This window comes from Neoarius graeffei, chromosome 4 (genome assembly GCF_027579695.1).
Source record: "Neoarius graeffei isolate fNeoGra1 chromosome 4, fNeoGra1.pri, whole genome shotgun sequence".
Classification (NCBI taxonomy): Eukaryota; Metazoa; Chordata; class Actinopteri; order Siluriformes; family Ariidae; genus Neoarius; species Neoarius graeffei.
The window spans coordinates 80,100,486-80,124,201 of NC_083572.1; the positions used below are offsets into that span (position 1 = coordinate 80,100,486).

General features: G+C 43.4%; 1 protein-coding gene across 2 annotated transcripts in view; it reads left to right on the forward strand.

Annotated features, from left to right (window-relative positions):
• The window catches only part of rab6ba (RAB6B, member RAS oncogene family a), a 220,852-nt gene that overhangs the window by 100,793 nt on the left and 96,343 nt on the right, over positions 1-23,716 (forward strand). For both annotated transcript variants that reach the window (XM_060918333.1, XM_060918334.1), the window contains exon 2: positions 4,892-4,950. In XM_060918333.1, the coding sequence (XP_060774316.1) occupies positions 4,892-4,950 (59 nt within the window). The remainder of the gene's footprint in view (positions 1-4,891; positions 4,951-23,716) is intronic.

Sequence of the window (23,716 nt, forward strand, 5' to 3'; positions counted from 1 at the left end):
AACAATCTGTTTTTTGGAGCTTATTCTATTAACTTTTATGAAATCAATTGCATATAAAGTCTATTTTCTGTGTTATGTGAAGTTTCAGTCATTAAAAAAATATTTTTATCCATCCCAATGCTCTTTTCAACTCTGTTAACTCTGTTATAAAACCGCATAAAATCCACAAAGACTTTTAATAATACGCACGACACCTGCACCAAGAGAGGTCACTTCCTCTGGCAGGAAACTTCAGAAAGGCAGTGAGGTGTGTTATATTTCATCTCTTATTAATTTGAGCAAAATGTTGAGGATACGCCAACAGTAGATTAATTATTCGTCAAATCCGTTATTGTGATATTGGAATGAATCTCTCACTCATTAAAAAAAACCAAAACAATATGATTTAAAATCCATAAAATTCTGTTTTTGTACATGCCATGTGGTTGCTAGTTTGAGGTTAGCATGTGGGGTTAAGACACAAAATGGTGGAAAATGTCAACTCTGTTGTTGTCAATTCTGTTAATGGATTGCCCAGGGTAAAGAAAACAGAGTTGAGGACAGTCAACGCTTGAAATGTACCCGCAATTATAAAATGGGCCATATAAAGACATCAAAACAAATACGGATATATGAAATAACATGGAATTATGTGGTAAAGTGTTTAAAAAAAGAAAAACAACAATATTTTTCATATTTTGGATTCTTCAGCATAGCCAGTGTTTTTACCTTGATGACGCTTTGCATACGATTGGTATTATCTTAACCAGCTTCATGAGGGAGTCACCTGGAATGCTTTTTCAATTAACAGCTGCCTTGTCAAAAGTTAATTAGTGCAATTTCTTGTGTTCTTATGTCCCTTTTCCACTACCCTTTTTCAGCTCACTTCAGCCCGACACGGCTCGCGTTTCGACTACCTTAGAGCAGCACGACTCAGCTCGCTTCAGCCTGCTCAGCCCCCAAAACTCGCACGGTTTTGGAGTGGGGTTGAAGCGAGCCAAACCGAGCCGAGTGGGGCTAGGGGCGTGAGGAGACACTCCCCTGTGCACTGATTGGTGAGGAGGAGTGTCCTCACATGCCCACACACGCCCCGCGAGCACGCTGGGATCTATAAACACCGTAAACTCGGAAGAAGAATAATTACGAATTACGAGAATTTCTGAAGCCTTATGCGCCTCGCCTCATCTATATGCTCTTGCCAGTATCTGTTGGCGTTGTCGGTGACAACAAGCCACAGCACCAAGACCAGCAACACTAACGACTCCATGTTTATTGTTTACTATCCGGGTCGTGAGACTACCGCTTAAAAGGTCACTGATGTCACTGTTTGCGCCGCCTAACGACATCACGTGACGTCCACCCACTTTCGCTAACTCCACCCAATGTGTCCACCCACTTCCAGCCAGCACAGTTCAGCGCGGTTGTAGTCGAAATGCAACTCCAACAGCCCCACTCAGCTCGACTCAGCCCAACTCAGCACGGCTCAGCCCAACTCAGCCGCGTTGGTAGTGGAAAAGCGGCATTAGTGTATTTGAGATCAAACCAGTAAATCGTAAATAATAAAAATACAGTAAATAGCCCTATTCCACAACTGTAGTAATCCATATTATGTCAAGAAACCACTCGACTAAGTAAAGAGAAACGACATCCATCATTTACTTTAAGCCATGACGTGTCTTTTAATTAATAAAAATAAAGAAAGACTGAATTAGAAGCCATGGCCTAAAGGTTAGAGAAGCAGCTTTGGGACCAAAAGGTTGCTGGTTTGATTCCCTGGACCAGCAGGAATGGCTGAAATGCCCTTGAGCAAGTTATTTAACCTTGCTAAGTAAATAATAAACATATAAAAAAATAGTAAATAATAAACATAGAGTAAATAGCCCTATTCCACAACTGTAGTAATCCATATTATGTCAAACCGCTCAACTAAGTAAAGAGAAACGACATCCATCATTACTTTAAGACATAAAGTGTCTTTTAATTAATAAAATAAAGGAAAAAAAAAACATTGAATTAGGTGTGTCCAAACTGTTGACTGGTACTGTAGATAATAATATTCCTACAAATTGCCCACTTTTATGCTGCGTCTCCCCACAGGAGGGACAGTTTTTCTACCCCTCTCTGTGCTATGGTACATGCTTTCTTGGCTTTGTTTACTGGAGCTCTTTCACTGGTATGCACGTCATTTGAATGGATGTTCATTTGAATAATGTGAATGGAAAGTTTAAGCTCCTGCTGAGCAAAGATCTGAATACGGATAACTTTCCTGTCTTGTTTAATGACACGTTGTTTGGACTAAATGGCTGACTCTGATTGCCGTGCACAAGGCTTAGGCACAGTAGTTAATAAACTACAAATTTCACGTCACCTTTTTACGCATCGTGGAGGAGGCATTATATTTTCTGGTGATCCATGCGTCTGTCCGTCCATTGGTCTCTTTAGCATGATACAGTGCCTTGAAAAAGTATTCATACCCCTTGAACTTTTTCACATTTTTCCACCTTACAACCACGAACTTAAGTTTTTTTATTGAGATTTTATGTGATAGACCAACACAGAGTAGCATATAATTGTGACGTGAAACGAAAATGATAAATGGTCTTCAAAATTTTAAACAAATAAAAATCTGAAAAATGTGGTGTGCATTAGTATTCAGCCCCCTGTACTCTGATACCTCTAAATACAATCCAGTGCAATCAATTGCCTTCAGAAGTCATCTAATTAGTTAATAGAGTCATACTGTGTGTTATTTACTCTCAGCATAAATACACTTGTTCTGTGGAGGCCTCGGTGGTTTGTTAGAGAACACTGAAGAACAAACAGCATCATGAAGACCAAATAACTCACCAGACAGGTCAGGGATAAAGTTCTGGAGAAGTTTAAAGCAGGGTTAGGTTATAAAAAAATATCCCAAGCTCTGAACATCTCAAGAAGCACTGTTCAATCCATCATTCAAAAATGGAAAAAGTATGGCACAACTGCAAACCTACCAAGACATGGCCGTCCACCTAAACTGACAGAGCGAGCAAGGAGAGCACTGGTCAGAGAAGCAGCCAAGAGGCCCGTGATCACTCTGGAGGAGCTGCAGAAATCCACAGCTCAGGTGGGAGAATCTGTGCACAGGACAACTATAAGTCGTACACTCCACAAATCCTTTTTGGAAGAGTGGCAAGAAGAGAGCCATTGTTGAAAGACAGGCATAAGAAGTCCCGTTTGCAGTTTGCCAGAAGCCATGTAGGGGGGACAGCAAACATGTGGAAGAAGGTGCTTTGGTCAGATGAGACCAAAGTTGAACTTTTTGGCCTAAATGCAAAGCGCTATGTGTGGTGGAAAACTAACACTGCTCATCACCCTGCACACACCATCCCCACTGTGAAACATGGTGGTGGCAGCATCATGCTATGGGGATGTTTTTCTTCAGCAGGGACAGGGAAGCTGGTCAGAGTTGATGGGAAGATGGATGGAGCTAAATACAGGGCAATCTTGGAAGAAAACCTGTTGGAGGCTGCAAAAGACTTGAGACTGGGAAGGAGATTCACCTTCCAGCAAGACAATGACCCTAAACATACAGCCAGAGCTACAATGGAACGGTTTAGATCAAAGAATATTCATGTGTTAGAATGGCCCCGTCAAAGTCCAGAGCTAAATCCCATTGAGCATCTGTGGCAAGACTTGAAAATTGCTGTTCACAGACGCTCTCCATCCAATCTGGCTGAGCTTGAGCTATTTTGCAAAGAGGAATGGGCAAAAATTTCAGTGTCTAGATGTGCAAAGCTGGTAGAGACATACCGCAAAAGACTTGCAGCTGTAATTGCAGCAAAGGGTGGCTTTACAAAGTATTGACGCAGGGGGGCTGAATACTAATGCACATCACATTTTTCAGATTTTTATTTGTTTAAAATTGAAGACCATTTATCATTTTCATTTCACTTCACAATTATGTGCTACTCTGTGTTGATCTATCACACAAAATCTCAATAAAAAACTTTTAAGTTCATGGTTGTAAGGTGGAAAAATCTGAAAAAGTTCAAGGGGTATGAATACTTTTTCAAGGCACTGTATCTTAAGAACAAGTGCATTGCAGGATGTGAACGAGTGGTTGAATGTTTGCAAGCATTAATATGGATATATTTTCTTAATATCACTATAACCAACAGATGAATTGATTTATATTTTGGAATTGATCCAAAGAGGTTCAAGGTCATCGAATATTTCAGGCATGCAAAATAGATGTAATCAGAAGGACAGCTTTGATTTTTCTTGAGGCACAGAATAAATTTTATTATTTTGTGCTCTTTAAATCATTTGTATTCTAATCATTTTGAGAGGCAACTGGGAGAAATAACGGAGTTTTCATTTTCCCTTTCATGTAAATGAAATGCTTAGTGTCGTCTTCACCGCTCCAAATGTTTTAAAAAGATTAGGGTCATTATTATTTTCGTCTTTTTTCCCCTCCATCTTTATCTAAAGGTATAAAGATGTAGTAGCTGGAACTTTAACCAGGCTATTTGGATGTTGCACCGTTATCTTTTAATGTATGAGTATTCCAGAAATTAAATTATATAGAAATGTAATTATATGCAAAAATCACTGTTTACTTGTGTATTTCAGTTTAACAGACTGCGTGATGATTAAATCATTTCTTTCCTTCATGTTAATCGTATTTGATTGTTATTTCTGCCTTAGTTTTTGCCAAAATAACGATGTTGCACCGGTCATCATTATAATTACCGCACACTCCTCGGCATCATTGTCAGGCCTCTGGTCATCCTTGCACTCGTTAATTAGGTCCCTCGACAGTTGGGTGATTGATGACGCTCTGTAGCGCTCATCCGTCCCAAAATGCCTCAGTGCCTGTCTGCTTGTGAATGCCTGTCATTTTAACGCTTCTCCCCTCTTTGTTCTCTTGCAGTTGGAAAGACGTCTCTGATCACACGGTTCATGTATGACAGCTTCGACAACACATATCAGGTAGGAAGCTTTATTCTGCCGTCATCCTGTCAGCCGCTTTGGTTCATTTCTTTCATTTAGAAACCCACAGTTGCAGAGTCAAAGGACTGATACTAAATATTCACCACAGAAGTCACTTGTGTAGGAGGAGTGCTGAAGTGACAACCGATTACAGAGCCAGGGAGCAGAGTGGATCCAAGCCCAGTCCATACAAAGTTTATCCATTCTGAATGAGTCTGAATGGATGGTCATCCTTTTGTACTTTTTGTTTATTAGTTATTAGGGTTGGAACTGGATAAAAAGTACAATATGATTATTTAATCGAATAGGGCTAGTCAGTATTACAATCTAATATTGATGTTGATATCAAAATTGTCATAATACAGTTTTTATAAGTACTAACCAACTGCGTTGCTGAACATAAAACAGTTATTGGATGCGAAATAGTCATGCTTAATTTTCACTCTTTACCATTCTGTTCAGCTACTGTATATCTATATTTTATTCTATCCACATTCACTGGATATGAACAATCACGCGTTCTGATTGGCTACTCTACTACTTTTGTTTGCTCATATATATATATATATATATATATATATATATATATATATATATATATATATATATTGTGAGTAAACAAAAAAGCAAAATGGCAGAGCACATCAAATCAGATACATCACTTTGTTAGCAAGTATTTAAAAAAAACAGAAATGGCTACAAGAATATAGCCCCCCCCCCCCCCCCCCCCCCCCCAATATCTCCTGTTCCACACTCCAGCCCAGTTGGTGACGGTAATGCACCTTTAAGTTGGTTTGCCAACTGCCAAAAAAAACCTGAAAGAACAACAAAATGGCGGAGCATGTTACTGAACCAACAGAGGATGAAATAAAAACAGTACTCGAAAATACAACCCCCCAAAATACAAAAAAAAAAGCGCAACAAAATATGGAATAAAAGTATTTGATGGTAAGAACATTTTTTTTCTTTAAAGCTTTCAAGAATTATTATTATTATGGGGGCATCGTGGCTCAGGTGGATAAGGTGCCATACCATAAATCCGGGAACCCGGGTTCGATTCCGACCTGAGGTCATTTCCTGATCCCTCCCCATCTCTCTCTCCTGCTCATTTCCTGTCTCTACACTATCCTATCCAATAAAGATGAAAAAAGCCCAAAAAAAATCTTAAAAAAAAAAAGAATTATGATTATAGCGTTTTTCACAAATTGCTACTGTCATTGCACCGGTTTGTTTCCATTCTAAATGGAAATGATTTTGTCGGACGTTTTGTATAAAGTTTTTATTTATCGAATTTGCAGAAAATAAAAATAAGAATGCTCGGTTTCTCAAAATCCAGTGAATGTGGATAGAATAAAACGGCTATTCCACTCCGTCTCATCGTACATGGCTTATAGACAACTCAACGTGCCTTGTCACCTATCAACTCGTGTACGACTCGATTTTGTGGAATAACTGTTGATCATATCCGCTTTTATTTATGGCCTACAGCCATTTTTACTGCCATATTTTGGCCCTTTTCCACTACCCTTTTTCAGCTCACTTCAGCTCGCTTCGGCTCACTTCAGCCCGACACGGCTTGCGTTCCGACTACCTTAGAGCAGCACGACTCAGCTTGCTTCAGCCCTGCTTAGCACCCAAAACTCGCACGGTTTTGGAGTAGGGCTGAAGCGAGCCGAGCCGAGTGGGGCTGGGGGCGTGAGGAGACACTCCCCTGTGCACTGATTGGTGAGGAGGAGTGTCCTCACACGCCCCGCGAGCACGCTGGGATCTGTAAACACCGTAAACCCGGAAGAAGAAGAATCACGAATTACGAGAATTTCTGAAGCCTTATGTGCCTCGCCTCATCTATACGCTCTTGCCAGTATCTGTTGGCGTTGTCACCGACAACAAGCCACAGCACCAAGACCAGCAACACTAACGACTCCATGTTTATTGTTTACTATCCGGGTCGTGAGACTACCGCTTAAAAGATCACTGATGTCACTGTTTGTGCCACCTAACGACATCACGTGACGTCCACCCACTTTCGCTAACTCCACCCAATGTGTCCACCCACTTCCAGCCAGCACGGTTCAGCGTGGTTGTAGTCGAAATGCAACTCCAACAGCCCCGCTCAGCTTGACTCAGCCCAACTCAGCACGGCACGGCTCAGCCCAACTCGGCCGCGTTGGTAGTGGAAAAGCGGCATTTGTTAAAATGGCCTCTTGTTGAGTGGTGCAACAGAAAAGCATTTGTCCTATTGTCATCAGTTCAACTCCCAACCATGACCCAGAGACAAGAGACTGATCTCTGAGTGGGAGGAAGGTTGTTATAGCGTTGTCACAGCAACACTGGCCATTCTTGGGCATCTGTGCGCTCATGTATGTGGAAGGGGCGGATACTACTTTCCTCCGAGTGTTTCACTGCTCTGTGATGCTGCACTGAGCAACATGTCTGAAAGGAGCTATGTGATCATCTTCAGCTCCCCAGTTGGTAGCTGTTGTATGATGGGGGAGAGCTGACTGATGGAAATCGATTGGCATGCGATTAAAATGGATAAGGGGGAAAAAGATCTTAGGATTATTATCGACCTAAGATGATCTTTGCACAAAGCTCAGGCAGATTAAAAGGTTAATAAACAACATTTATAGTTGGGGAAATATATTTGTGGCTTCTTAAAGTAGATAAGTCGGTGTCAATGTACACTGTATGAACAAAAGTACGTGGACACCTGACATTACATTACAGGTATTTAGCAGATGCTCTTATCCAGAGCAACATACAATGTACCCAGAGCAGCCTCGGGAGCAGTTGGGGGTTGGGTGCCTTGCTCAAGGGCACTTCAGCCATTCCTGCTGGTCTAGGGGATCAAACTGGTGACCTTTTGGTCCCAAAGCTGCTTCTCTAATCATTAGGCCATGCTCAGGTGTCATTAGGAGGGTACCTGACCATCACATCCCTATGTATGTCTTGAAGATCTCATTCCAAACCCATGGGTATTAATGTCGAGTTGATCCCCTCTTTGCTGCTTTAACAGCCACCACTTTTCTGGGAAGACTTTCCACTATATTTCAGAATATGGCTATGGGAATTTTCCCATTCAGCCACAAGAATATTAGTGAGGAGGTGTGGCATGCAGTTGGTGTTCCAGTTCATCCCAGAGGCGTTCAGTGGGGTTGAGGTCAGGGCTCTGTGCAGGCCACTCAAGTTCTTCTATTTCAACATTGGCAAACTAGTGTACATCTTCATGGACCTCATGCTCATGTGGAACAGGTTCTATAACTGTATACTATAAAGTCAACCAGTGCGAAGTGTATTGAAAAGAACTTGAGTATGAACATGATATCTGATGCGTTTTCCTGAATCACCACACACATCATTATATGACCAACTGAATATCTTTGTGTTGCCACTAAATATGCATGCAGTGTGCAGAGACTTTAGCTTTGGCAGTGATTGTTTTCTGACTGTAGGGTAGAAGGAAGAAAGCCCAGGTTGTTTTAAATCTCTCGAGGAAACTGCAGTCAATGAGGTTCATATTTTTGAGTTAAACCTGCAAGAGACCTTCATAGGGAAGAGGCTCGAGCTTTGATATCTTATTTGAATTACATGTTGGTGTGTGTGTGTGTGTGAGAGAGAGAGAGAGAGAGAGAGAGAGAGACGGGGGGCATGGAGGGTAAAAGAAGATTTCATCACTCCAGTTCAGAGACATTTCAGAATCGTGCATAGCTATACAGCATTTCGAAACTCATTTTGTACTCCTGACTACACCCTTCTCTTTTTATTGCTCTTTCTTTATCTTCACTCCAGTGTTTTTTCTCCTTTATCCTCTCTTTCTCTCGCTCTTTCTCTCTCTCTCTCTCGCACTATTTTGCACTTCCCCTTAGCTCCTCCTATTTCTTTCTTTCTATTCTGAATTTCAATAGGCTTTCCATACCAGAATAATGCATGAAAAAGGAAAAGTGCTGATGTCAAGCTCTTTCAAAGGGAATATTCTGCACAAAAGCCTTGAAATTACTCACGTTCTCTCTTTGTTCTAGATATGTTATGCACGTGGCACGAAATTAAAACCTGAGTCTCATCAGCCCACATTTATGCTGTCAATCTTTACTATTACATCCCGTTTCACACACCCTCACCCCACTCTGTGTGCTGCTCGCTCGCCCCCCTGTCGCTGAGGATGGCTTTGCGTGTCATGACCTAAGCGGATCCGTTCAGACACACACTGCAGTAATAAAGCGTCATGCTGTAATAAGATTACATGAGTGCTTTGTGAGCTGATCACTGTTGTAGTGCTTACTGTCTGAGGGGTGATGGGACATGTGCTTACACAGTCTGCTTTCTCAGCTCAATACACAGCACAGTGTTTATCCCACAGGGAAACATGCCTGTTAAAATTCTCCTGGCTTTAGTGGCTGTTATTAAAACTCATTAAAACTGTGCTGCTATATGGACTGGTGTGTTTGTGTATCCATTATATGTTAAAGCTGTAATATTACAGAAGCCTTGTCGTGTGACTATTGCTCACACTGCACCACTCGATCTGTTGATGTGAAAATCATACCGCAAAGATGGTCACACAGCACAGCAGTCTAAAGTTTTATGCCGCGATGCCACTGGCCACGTCCTGTTTAAGTGACTGGATTTAAATATGTTTGAAGCGTCTTTTATTTTTATGTGGATAATCTCCATCCAGATATTATTCTGCTACTCAAGCTGCATGAAAACAAAACAAAAGACAGTGTCATCTATATCCCCCGCCCTATATACCAAGTTTCAAGATATTATTTGTCACATTTTTCAAGTTCTGCTGCAGGAAACCAACCCTACCTCTTTACACTGATCTCAGCAGCCCATGGCATAAACCCTTTGGTCCAGGTGAGCTAAAAATTAAAATTTCACATTTCTTAGTATCAAAAGGCACATATACATTACTTAATCAACACGTATACCAACTTTCAAGACCGTACCACCCATAGTTTTCAAGTTCTGCTCCGGAAACAAACCTACCCCTAAGATGAACATGAGAGACTAAGTCTGAAATTGTTTCCATGGAAACATGAAAAATTAAAATTTCTCAAATTTCTTAGTATGAAAGGGCACATCTACATCACCCTGTTAACATGTATACCAAGTTTCAAATCCGTATCATGAATAGTTTTGTATATATGCTCCGGAAACTAACATTGCTCTTAGAAACTAAGTCAAAATCTATTTTTTTATGTAAAAATTTGAAAAATACTTTTTTCCAAAAATCCAAAATAGCAAAAGGCACCAGTTCACATGTTGCTTGATATGTATACAGATTTTCATGAAGATATCTTCGGTAGTTTTAAAGATATCGCCTGGAAACGAAAACGTGACCGGATGGACAGCCGGACAGAACTGGTTTCTATATCCCCCGCCAAACTTCGTTTGGTCGGGGGATAAAAACAAAATGTAAACAGGGGCTGCTCGACAACTAAAGAGGGTGAAGGCTAACGCTCACTTCCTCCAAGACATGTTCATCCAACCATTACATCTTTTCATACTACTGCTGCATAGAACAGCATAACGCACCCATACCCCTTTTTGACCAACAGGGAATGGGTTCCGTTCTGGTTCATGTCACGGCCCCTCTAGCATGGTACCTGTGTTACTGTTCCCTTGTGGGCTGCCGTGTTCCACCGGGGCACTTGGGTGTCTCTGTCTTTGGAGTATGTGTTGCAGGGTTGTGCAGAGTGGCCAGCCATTAACTGATTGAGCTACACTCGGAATATTTTGTGATGTCCAGTCTCTGAGTAAGAACAGTTTAGTGAATCGAGAGCTCATCTCACTCTGGTTACACTGGTATGGACTACACTCCACCAGCACTGCATTTCACTTTCCTTAAAGGTAGGGTCAGTGATTTATGAGTCATAATATTTTTAATAATAATTTGTTGTTATAAGTTCGCCTTATGGTTTTAAGGTTCTGTACTGCAACCATCTCTGTCAGTGACTGCTAGAAACATGGACAGTGGGGCTCTATGCCCTTTCATTCAATAGAAATGAAGCCAAAATTCCTCCACCACGTTGGCAATTTGGAGCCAGAGTCTGGACAGTAGAGACAAGAGTCAGGCACATCATTTATGGCCCTTTTCCACTACCCTTTTTCAGCTCACTTCAGCTCGCTTCAGCTCACTTCAGCCCGACACGGCTCGCGTTTCGACTACCAAAAAACAGCACGACTCGGCTCGCTTCAGCCCTGCTTAGCCCCTAAAACTCGCACCGTTTTGGAGTGGGGCTGAAGCGAGCCAAACCGTGCCGAGTGAGGCTGGGGGCGTGAGCAGACACTCCCCTGTGCACTGATTGGTGAGGAGGAGTGTCCTCACATGCCCACACACGCCCCGCGAGCACGCTGGGATCTGTAAACACCGTAAACCCGGAAGAAGAATAATTACGAATTACGAGAATTATGAAGCCTTATGCGGGGCGGCACGGTGGTGTAGTGGTTAGCGCTGTCGCCTCACAGCAAGAAGGTCCTGGGTTCGAGCCCCGGGGCCGGCGAGGGCCTTTCTGTGCGGAGTTTGCATGTTCTCCCCGTGTCCGCGTGGGTTTCCTCCGGGTGCTCCGGTTTCCCCCACAGTCCAAAGACATGCAGGTTAGGTTAACTGGTGACTCTAAATTGACCGTAGGTGTGAATGTGAGTGTGAATGGTTGTCTGTGTCTATGTGTCAGCCCTGTGATGACCTGGCGACTTGTCCAGGGTGTACCCCGCCTTTCGCCCGTGGTCAGCTGGGATGGGCTCCAGCTTGCCTGCGACCCTGTAGAGGGATGAAGCGGCTGGAGATAATGAGATGAGATGAGATGAAGCCTTATGCGCCTCGCCTCATCTATACGCTCTTGCCAGTATCTGTTGGCGTTGTCGGTGACAACAAGCCACAGCACCAAGACCAGCAACACTAACGACTCCATGTCCTCAATGTTTATTGTTTACTATTCGGGTCATGAGACTACCGCTTAAAAGATCACTGATGTCACTGTTTGCGTTGCTTAACAACATCACGTAACGTCCACCCACTTTCGCTAACTCCACCCAATGTGTCCACCCACTTCCAGCCAGCACGGTTCAGCGCGGTTGTAGTCGAAATGCAACTCCAACAGCCCCGCTCAGCTCGACTCAGCCCAACTCAGCACGGCACGGCTCAGCCCGACTCAGCCGCGTTTGTAGTGGAAAAGCGGCATTAGTCGACCCTGCCCCCTTCTCCCAATCCCAAGGTTCAGTATGCCACAGAGGCTGTCAATCACTTCATTCCCAAATGTAGCCACGCCTTCTTAAGATATCTGAGAATATAATTTTAGAAACTCATTTCTGGGGGGGAATGTGCAAGTATCAGCATATGGAAAACTAATTAGAAACTGTAGATGGAAAGACAGTTTAGATGAGAAATGTGACCTGGAGAACAGGCTCTTTTGTCAGTCCCTGTGTCCGAAATCACTCCCTACTCACTATATAGGGTACTATATAGTGAGGACACCATTTTGTACTGCTGTCCGAAACCTTAGTGAGGATTTACACCCTATATAGTGCACTCAAAGTATCCCACAATGCATCACGAAAAGTAGAGTACAACCGATGGTCACTAACCAAAGCAAGATATCCCATCATGGATTCTGGTCACACTGAAAGAAATCAAATTAAAAGTCTCAAATTTGATTCAATAAAAGGCAGTGGCAAAGAGGAAAGTATTCAGCCTTGATTTTAAAAAAATGAAAGATGCAGGTACTTTGTATTGATTTACTTTGTATTGATACTTTGAGTGCACTGGATAGAGTGTAAATAATCCTCACTAAAGTTTCGGACAGCACTACAAAATGGCGTCCCCCGGGGAGCGGCACGGTGGTGTAAGTGGTTAGCAAGATTGCCTCACAGCAAGAAGGTTCTAGTTTGAGCCCAGCGGCTGGCGAGGGTCTTTCTGTGTGGAGTTTGCATGTTCTCCCCGTGTCTGCGTGGGTTTCCTCCGGGTGCTCCAGTTTCCCCCACAGTCCAAAGACATGTGGTTAGGCTAATATGGGACGGCCTTGGGCTGAGGTGCCCTTGAGCAAGGCACCTAACTCCCAACTGCTCCCTGGGCGCTGTTAGCATGGCTGCCCACTGCTCTGGGTATGTGTGTGCGCTCATTGCTCACGTGTGTGTGTGTACTGCTTCAGATGGGTTAAATGCAGAGAGGAATTTCACAAGCATGTGATGAATAAAGTTGTTTTTCTTCTTCTTCTAATGTGGGAAATACGTTCAGTATAATATGTATTTATCACAAAAATACATGCATGTATTTATTATTTTGAAAACCCACCAGCTGACTGATTTGACATGTTTTAATTGTGCGACAGTAATGACGTAAATACCAGCGCGACGGACTAGTGTCCGAAAGTGTTTTTTTCATTTTACCAATGAGCTCACTATATAGTCCTCTATATAGTAATTCACTAGATAGGGAGTAGTGAACAAGTGAGCGATTTTGGACACAGGGATTGAACTTCATGGGGATGGGCGGTGAGACACATTATACTGCAGCCAGTCAGCAGGGGCACTAGCCCTCACTTTTTAAGAGAGATTACCCTGTCTGTTTTTTCTTTTCTTTTTAATACAAATTGGTCTCTATAAACAGGAAAATCTAAGCATTATGGACGAGATGACTCAATCATCCATCCATCCATCCATCCATCCATCCATCCATCCATCCATCCAGTATCTACACTGCTTATCCATCAGGGTCACGGGGGAGCCAATCCCAGCTGTCTTTGGGCAAGAATGCTGTAATCATATTGCCTGTTATTTCATAAGGTCTCTCTTGTTGAACTGGAATTGAGGTGGTCTAGTCTAACAGTGTTTTGGAGGTGTGGCTTAGGAGGGAATACTGAACAAATGAGCTGTTTTTTGCAAACCCATTGAATTTTAAGATTCAAAACATCTAACTTGAAGTAAAAGCAACCCCAAAGTGACTATATCTTTTTAATATAATCTCAGAAAGTAATAACATAAATTTTGACCTTAAGATGTCTTGGTGCAAGCCAAGATGTATCATTCTGATATGAGACTGGAACCACATTTATATGCGAGAGATTTGTTAGAAATGGTGATTTTCAGCAAATCCTTTCATTTCTTAATTAGCCTTACTGTGTTAAATGAGGGATTCTGATATGAAGGAAAAAATTAGTTGTTTAATTGTGTGTGTGTTTAACCAGGGCCTTTCTGAGGCCTGGAGTTATGATGCGGGTGTATTCCCTGCTGCTTGGCTTGGTGAGGCGTAACACTCTGGTAGCTCTTAGAGAGCCCTTCTCTGTTTGCCCAGCCTCCAGAGACCTGTGGCTGTTAATTAGTGAGCAGTGAATAGTGGTAGATATTAAACATGCACTGCTTTTCTTTCACTCGACTGTCATTCGGAAAATATTGGCATTGACACAAGCTTTATTGCTTTACCTTTCTCGGAAAGCTAAGGGAATATGGAGTCTCTTTCGCAGTGTCTCTCTGCTCCAGACGTCTGCTCCAGGCCTGTTTAAACACAATGGAAGAAAGAATATAAAATGAAATGAGTTGCTAAAACAAAGAGGAAAATAAGTGAGGAGCTGAGACGAGGGAAGGAGGAGAGGTGGCCAGAGAAAATGGTGGTTTTGAATAGAAGTGTAGAGGTGTTTAGAGACATGGAGACTCCCATACGCTCAAGTCAACAGCGTGCATCTGTCAGGTCAGGCTGCCTGCAGGATACTGAAGTAAAGAGGCACAAAGAGCTGACTGTGCATGCAGTAATCAGATGAGGTGCTGCTGATCAGATCTTACAACCCTCCTAGGTTTCCATTTATTCAGTTGGCAGGCACTTTTATCCAAAGTAAATTGCAGTTAAAGCAGAGTTCATTCCAAGCATAGATCTGAGCAAGTGAGGGTTAAAGTGTATGTAATGCCTCTCAACCCCACTTTTTTCCTTGAACAAAGCAACAATCATTATGTTGATTAACCGTGTGTTTTCGAACCAAAAGCCAATCCAAAAGGCCATAAATTAACGGAAAATCAATAGGATTAGCCAATTTTCCTGGAATCTGCCGAGACTCATCCGGAAGATCCCGAAGGGGTGCGTGACGTCACACGTGTAACAATCCAGGTATCAATTTCGTTCATGTGCGCAGCAGTGGTTAGACCAGTCTCGATATGGATTCACGTTTTGGAGAGAATTGTGATTGGGATTCTTATATCGGATGAAGGGGCAGATGATTATCAAGGATATCCCGGAGTAAATGGTTATCTTTTCCAGCCCCCAAGACAAGAAGCTGCCAGTTCACTCAGTTCACGACAGTCTTCCTCTGTAGCGCACGTGATATGGAGAGATGGATAGAGTAGAGAAAGAGAGAGAGAGATGTACAGAACGCAGTGGTTACCTTTCTTCATGTTTTCCTGAACAAAACTAAAAACAAATCAAGTCTTGCAATATTGCAATCTGAGAGCATTTAACATGTTTCAGTTAATAATTAATGATGATCGTGCGCATGCATTTTTCTTCCTGTTAAAGTGCATCAGTTATGATAAGATCTGATGTCACGAGCATGTAAATGTTGCTCATAATCCTGCATCTAGTGCACTGTGTGTGTGAGAGATAATAGGGGAATCGACAAACTGTCTAAATGTCATTTGTTAAATAAATGGGTTTCTTTTTGCTCCAATAATTCCCATGTTGTCGTTCTGGTGGTGGTGAACACTTGATGAAACGGATTTATTATTAGTAGGCAACACAAAATCTGCCTGCTTCGTTTGCACAAATCTCACCCACTGTCGCTTTAGATTAGTGTTTTTTCTTGGAAATTCATGAACTGAATGTCCTGTTGTAGATGAATTTGAACATCCAAACACAACACAGCGCTTTCCCATTGTTATTTTTGTAAGATTCCTACAACAATATCCAATCTTGGTGAGTAAACAAGCACGGAGTCAGATGAACCGAAATGACCCAGAATAACTGATGTTCCATGCGTGGCGTCATGCGAGATTAGCCTTGAGGCAAAGCTGCCTTTTTCCGGGATCCGGAAGCCGCAATTTATTGATGGTCTTGTGCTTGATATTAATGATTTATTTTATTATTATCCCCCCCCGCTTTATTAATTAATTTTGGTCGTTATTAATGATGTATAGTCATTTTAAAGCATTACAATAAGGCATTACATACACTTTAAGCTTCTTGCTCAAAGGTCTAAGAGTGTCGCTCTGGAAGTCCTGGGATTTGAACTCGCATATTTCTAGTCTAAAGAAATGAATGTTTAAAGGGGAACTGAAGTCATTTTTAAACTTGCTTTATTTCTCAATTACGTTTTCAGTTTTATTAACCTTATATCCTGACTCGTATTGGCATATTATATTACACTTATTGGCCTTTTCGGTTTTTAGCCATGTTGAATGTAGTTCGTATGATCCACAGCAGGCGTTGCTTATCTGCGTGATCTTCATGAGACTTGTGCAAGACTTCAAACGTGAAGTGTCAACGCCACCATTTTGAAAACTGTTTACACAGTGGCCAGGTCACCATCGCATCCCAATTTAGATTAATTTCGAGATTTGCCAGCTTCATCAGTGATGGAGATTATTCCATACAACGTCGAACCAACATGGAATAGAGAAGAGTTGGAAAGACGACAGGATAAGGACTAGTCTGTTGTGCTGGTATTTACGTCATTACTGTCGCACAATTAAAACGTGCCAGATCAGGTGGCTGGTGGGTTTTCAAAATAATAAATACATGCATGTATTTTTGTGATAAATACATATTATACTGAGTGCATTTCCCACATAACCCTCACTAAGGTTTCGGACAGCACTACAAAATGGCGTCCCCACTATATAGTAGATTAGATTAGATTAGATTAGATTAGATTAGATTAGATTGAACTTTATTGATCCCTTTGGGAGGGTTCCCTCAGGGAAATTAAAATTCTAGTAGCATCATTACAGGATAAACAGAGAATACAAAATAGAGAAAACTTCTAGATAAATTACCGTAAGTATTTACATATACAAAAAATAAAATAAATAAATAAAATTTAAAAAAATGAAAAAAATCCAGCAGGAGAGGTATTGCACATTGTCCAGTATTGCTTTTTGTCAGGCTAGGCTACTGCTCCTTCCTGTCCTCTGTCCTCCTGTTACCCCTCCTCCCCCAAGAGAGGAGTTGTACAGTCTGATGGTGTGAGGGACAAAGGAGTTTTTAAGTCTGTTATGGCCCTTTTCCACTACCCTTTTTCAGCTCACTTCAGCCCGACACGGCTCGCGTTTCGATTACCAAAAACCAGCACGACTCAGCTCGCTTCAGCCCTGCTTAGCCCCTAAAACTCGCACCGTTTTGGAGTGGGGCTGAAGCGAGCCAAAGCGAGCCGAGTGAGGCTGGGGGCGTGAGCAGACACTCCCCTGTGCACTGATTGGTGAGGAGGAGTGTCCTCACATGCCCACACGCCCCACGAGCACGCTGGGATCTGTAAACACCGCAAACCCGGAAGGAGAAGAATTACGAATTACGAGAATTTCTGAAGCCTTATGCGCCTCGCCTCATCTATACACTCTTGCCAGTATCTGTCCGCGTTGTCGGTGACAACAAGCCACAGCACCAAGACCAGCAACACTAACGACTCCATGTCCTCCATGTTTATTGTTTACTATTCGGGTCGTGAGACTACCGCTTAAAAGCTCACTGATGTCACTGTTTGCGCTGCTTAACGACATCACCTGACGTCCACCCACTTTCGCTAACTCCACCCAATGTGTCCACCCACTTCCAGCCAGCACGGTTCAGCGCGGTTGTAGTCGAAATGCAACTCCAACAGCCCCGCTCAGCCCGACTCAGCACGGCACGGCTCAGCCCAACTCAGCCGCGTTTGTAGTGGAAAAGCGGCAATAGTCCTGCATTTGGGAAGGAGCATTCCGTCACTGAACAGGCTCCTCTGGTTGCTGATGACGGCGTGCAGAGGGTGACTGGCATTGTCCACAATGTTCAGTAGCTTGTCCATAGTCCTTTTCTCTGCCACCGTCACCAGAGAGTCCAGCTTCATGCCGACCACAGAGCCGGCCTGCCTGACCAGTTTGTCTAGCCTGGATGTGCCCTTCTTGGATGTGCTGCCCCCCCAGCACACCACGGTGTAAAGCAGGACACTGGCGACCACAGACTGATGGAACATCCGCCGGAGTTTCCTGCAGATGTTAAAGGACCGCAGCCTCCTCAGGAAGTATAGCCTGCTCTGTCCCTTCCTGTACAGGTGGTTGGTGTTGCAAGTCCAGTCCAGCTTGCTGTCCAGCCACAGCCCGAGGTACTTGTAGGAATCCATAGCCTTCACCTCGACTCCCTTGATCAGAACTGGTCGTGACCTTGTTCTGGACCTCCCAAAGTCAATGACCAGCTCCTTGGTCTTTGAGGTGTTGAGCTACAGATGGTTCCTGTTGCACCAAACAGCAAAGTCCCTCACCAGGCTCCTATACTCCTCCTCTCTGTCGTCCCTGATACACCCCACTATGGCTGTGTCATCGGTGAACTTCTGAATGTGACACAGCTCCGAGTTGTAGCACAAGTCCGCGGTGTACAGGGTGAAGAGAAGAGGGTCCAGCACCATGCCCTGGGGTGCTCCGGTGCTGCTAATCACAGTGTCAGACGTGATGTCCTTCAGCTTGACATACTGCAGCCTGTCAGTGAGATAGCTGGAGATGCAGGTGACCAGGCAGGGGTCCATGTGCATCCTGTTCAGTTTGTCCTGAAGCATAAGGGGCTGGATGGTGTTGAAGGCACTTGAGAAGTCCAAAAAGAGGATCCTCACTGTGTAATTTCCCTTATCCAGATGCAAGTGGGCTCGGTGTAGCAGGTGGAGGATGGCATCTTCCACACAAACACCTGCCCGGTATGCAAACTGCAGACAGTCCTGGGCGTGTTGCACCTGGGGTCTGAGGAGGCTGAGGAAGAGCCGCTCCAATGTCATCATCAGATGTGAAGTGAGTGCCACCGGTCGGAAGTCGTTCAGCTCTCTGTGCCAGTTCTTTTTGAGAACTGAAATGATGCATGATGTCTTCCAGAGGGTGGGTGCTCTCCCCAGCTGCAGGCTGAGGTTGAAGATACATTGGAGTGGTTCACCCAGTGAAGCAGCGCAGGTCTTCAGTAGTCAGGGACACACCTTGTCCGGGCCTGCTGCTTTCCTGGGGTGAAGCTTCTTCAGTTGACCTCTGACCTGGTCTGCAGTGATGCATGGCAGAGTCTGTGTTGAGGTGGGGGAGGAGGAGGAGGGGGCTGCTGCGATGACTGGGGGGTGGTGTGTTAAGGGAAGGAGGAGAGATGGCTGCAGTGAGGGGAAGGGTGGGGGGGATGTGGACTGGTTGAACCGGTTGAAGAAGTCATTCAACTCGTTCGCCCTCTCCACTGTCCCCTCAATGACTCTGGTCTTTGGCCAAGTTTACATTAGACCGTATCTGTCTCGTTTTCTTCGCGGATGCACTGTCCGTTTACATTAAAACGCCTGGAAACGGGAATCCGCCAGGGTCCACGTATTCAATCCAGATCGTGTCTGGTCCGGTGCTGTGTAAACATTGAGAATACGCGGATACGCTGTGCTGAGCTCTAGCTGACATCGTCATTGGACAACGTCACTGTGACATCCACCTTCCTGATTCGCTGGCGTTGGGATCACACACAGCGGCTCAGTCCCGAATCACTGCTCGTATGCTTCACTCGCGCGCTCTGTGAGCTGCGCAGGGCCGGAGTGCGCACCCTCCAGAGGGCACTCGCTGTTCAGGGCGGAGTGATTTTGGAGCGCAGGAGGAAGCGCTGAGCTGCACTGAGGTTTATTTACACATTTCAACCTCCTTCAGGCGCTTAAACTCAGTGAGAACATGAACATCACAGCCAGGTGTGTTTATCTGCTGGAGAAGGTGTTCGCTTGCTATCCTTCCACTTGCAAGTGGTGAGTGACTTGCGCATGCCCGATATGCACTGGGATCATGTGACGTGCCGTCTAATTAGTCATGTGATTAGCGTATCCGTGTATTGGCGTTGCTGTGTGCACGTGAATCGTTTTAAAAACGTTAATCTGATGATCCGCTGATTCGAAATAATGTAAACAGGGCCTTTGTATTGTGGCCTGTGATGGTTTTCACACCTTCCCAGACCTACCTCATGCTGTCTTCCTTCAGCTTCTGCTCCACCTTTCTCCTGTAGCTGTCCTTAGCTTCCCTCACGCAGTGTTTCACCTCCTGCTGTGCTGTTTTCATCGCCTCCCTATCCCTGCTCCTGAAGGCGGCCTTCTTCCTGTTGAGGACAACTTTGACTTCCTGTGTTACCCGTGGCTTGTTATTAGGGTAACACCATACAGTCTTGGTGGGGGAGACCACGTCTGCACAGAAGTTGAGGTAATCCGTCAGACAGTGTGTCAGCCCCTCTATGTCCACAGTGTGGGCTAAGCAGCACATCCCGGTCTGTGGTGTCATAACAGTCTCTGAGGGCATCTTCCATTTCAGGGGACCACCTCCTGATGGAGCTAGTTGTTGTAGGCTGCCTTTGGACCAGGGGAGTGAACTTCGGCTGTAGACGAACCAGGTTGTGGTCAGACTTCCCTAGTGGGGGGAGGGGTGTGACTCTGTATGTATTCTTCACATTAGCATACAGCAAGTCATTTGTCCTGTTGTTCCTTGTTGGACAATCCACAGCCTGGTAAAAAGCAGCCAAAGTAGTGTAGGTACAGTCCGTCTAAGAACTACAACACACAGTCTCTTTTAAGAAACTACATTTCCCATCAGCCCACTTCCGTGTTGACCTGCATCACGCCGGGGCGGGATCACCAATGTTACTTCCTACAGGAAGGCATAAATAACCTGGAAACGCTCAGCTCCTCCTCTTTTGGCGCCGTGATCTCTACACGGACACAGAGGGAATCGCCCGCTCCGCCGGGCAAACCAAAAAGACATCCTTTTCTTTTCTTTCTTGCAAGATCCGCCATTCAGCGCGATTTCTTTGTTTACCACTGGCCACAGTAAAAATCCAGAATCGCGCGATTTTAAACTCAGTGAGTTTACAACCGGTTTTTCATTTGCTCCTTATAAGTACGTACAACACTGCAATCAAGGCAGTTATTTTAAGGTTAAGAAGCGATTGAATCCTTTTTAACTCAAAAGCTGTGCACAGTATTTAATCAGAGACTTTCTTCTTATCACGAGCGAAGCGCCGGATCAAGAATTCTCTGCTTTCCACAGACGTGCTCCACGGGCTCCTGTGAAACTCAGCTCTCCGAGTAATTCCCTGTGACTCACGTGCTTCACAACGGCGAACCTCCAAAGTCTCGGGACATCTTCTCATAATCTCGCGTAGAAGTGAAATACTAAGTAAGACTGGCAAATTTTGGGCATAATTAAAGCTAGTCTTAGGAATTTGCTTTTATTGAAATAGTGTGAATTTAAACCCAGGTTTATTTGTTACACTGTTAAACACGCAGCGTGTTGATTTTATTTTGTTCTATGTTCTCTCAATTGTTTAATAGATAGGCTGTGCATGCTTCTCTTTATTCCTACTAACATTTAATTCTCTTATTATACATTTTGATTGTATCAAGATTTCAGTGAATTTGGTAATGTTATAAAGCTAGTGGATTAGCTGCTACGGCTAATTCTTCTATCTTATTAACATCCAGAGAACTGTATTGTCCCCAAAGGACGTTTAGGCCTTACCACGTGCTCAAACACACCTTTTGCTAGCTTCCCTTTGTCTTAGCTTAGCCACACGAGGTTAATCTAGGCCTTCAACACGTGGCAGTCCTTCCCCCACACTCACCTTCCTTTGTTTTAACTCCACGAGGTAGGGTCCTTGGGCCTTAACTCCTCTCCCACAAACACACGTGGAGTTAGCTACAAGAGCCCATCCTCTTGTAAGCCACACCCAAGGTCTCTCTCTCTCTCACACACACACACACACACACACACACACACACACATATATATATATATATATATATATATATATATATATATATATATATATATATACACACACACACACACACATATATATACACACACACACCTCACTGTTTGTATATATTTCAATCTGCTATTATCCATTTTTATCTTTGTTATAATAAATTCATTTATTATTGAAACTGTGTGTATTTGTGTGCATAATATACTTGAAGCCCCCAATCTCCCAAAGAATTCAAAAAAGTGCAGATGATTTATGTAATATGATAAGTGATCATAATTTGGAATATACCATAATTTAGCTGTTTGGTAATTTATTATTAAGCACCAAAATTAATGGTATGATTCACTTTAAATGATTCAATTTAAATGATTCAAATGAGACTGATTCAATTTAATTATTAACCTTCAGATTTAATGAGACTGATTTAATGAGATCATTTAATAATTACTAAATGCACCTACAGTAGAGTCCAAAGTAGCGTGATTAAAGTCCACAGAAATGATCATAAATGCCTCTGGGTGCTGTGTCTGCAGCCTTGCTGTGACAGAGTGAATCCTCTCACGTACAGCAGCTGTGTCTGCCCTCGGAGGGATGTAAACACAGTTGGTGATCACGTGACTGAACTCCCTCGGCAGATTATATGGCCGGAGGCTAACGGCTAGCAGCTCCAAGTCCGGGCAACATTAGACTGTCTTTACGGAGATATGTCCCGGGTTACACCAGCGGTTGTTCATGTAGATGATGAGTCCCCCACCTTTGCTTTTCCCGCATGCTTTAGTGCAGGGGTGTCCACAATATTTTGATTCGCGAGCTACTTTTAAAATGACCATGTTAATATGATCTACTCGGACTAGGTTGTTACCACTACTAGGCCTACTATGACTACTAGTACTGCTACTACTACTACTACTACTACTAATAATAATAATAATAATAATAATAATGACACTTGTTTTGATTTATAAACATTCATATGCAATTTGTTTAATAATATGCAAACATGCATACAAAAAGGTGACTGAAATTTACATTCAAATTATGTTAAATGCATAAGCTTTGTACTCCTAAACGTATTTTTGTTCAAATCACTGTTAACTTTTATAAACTGCAAACTACTAATAAGTAAACATGAAACAAGCCCACTGTAAAAAAAAAAAAAAAAGGGCTATGTTTAGAAAAAAAAAGTTAAATGCATCCAGACAGGCATTGTAAACCCCAAAACATTTTTGTTCACATCAATTGACTTTTGTATAGCCTGCTAGACAGAGATTTGACATTTACAACAATTTTATATAAAAACATTTTTCCTTCTTTTATATATTTTTTTTAACCGTGGAACTTGGCAACAGCACAACATTAATACATAGCATACTGATGTAGGCCCTAAATCAGATCTTAATCCGATGATGATCGGCACTGGAGGGAGTCAGAGAGGGCTGCATAGTCCGGACAGTAGCTGCTGGTAGCGAGCCTCAAGCAGGCCTCGAGATGATCGTCGGACATACTGGAGCGGTATTTGGACTTAATGATCTTCATATGCGAAAAGGCCGACTCGCACAAATAAGTGGAGCCGAACAATGCGGTTAAGGAGGTGGCACATTGCCGCATGTTCGGGTACTTCGCCTCCGTGAGTAAATTCCAAAACGGCCCATGCGCCCTGGACTTCAACTCGATGTCAGACTGCAGCATCAGCATCTCGTCTTGCACGGCAGACGTGTTCAGCTGAAACAGTGCTGCAACTTTTGAGGCGAGGGAATCCACCTCAGTATCTTCCCCGAATGGGTGGCGCATGAATGTAGCTAGTGGCTCGAGCAAAGCAAAGTCTTGAAATCGCTTCTCAAACTCTGA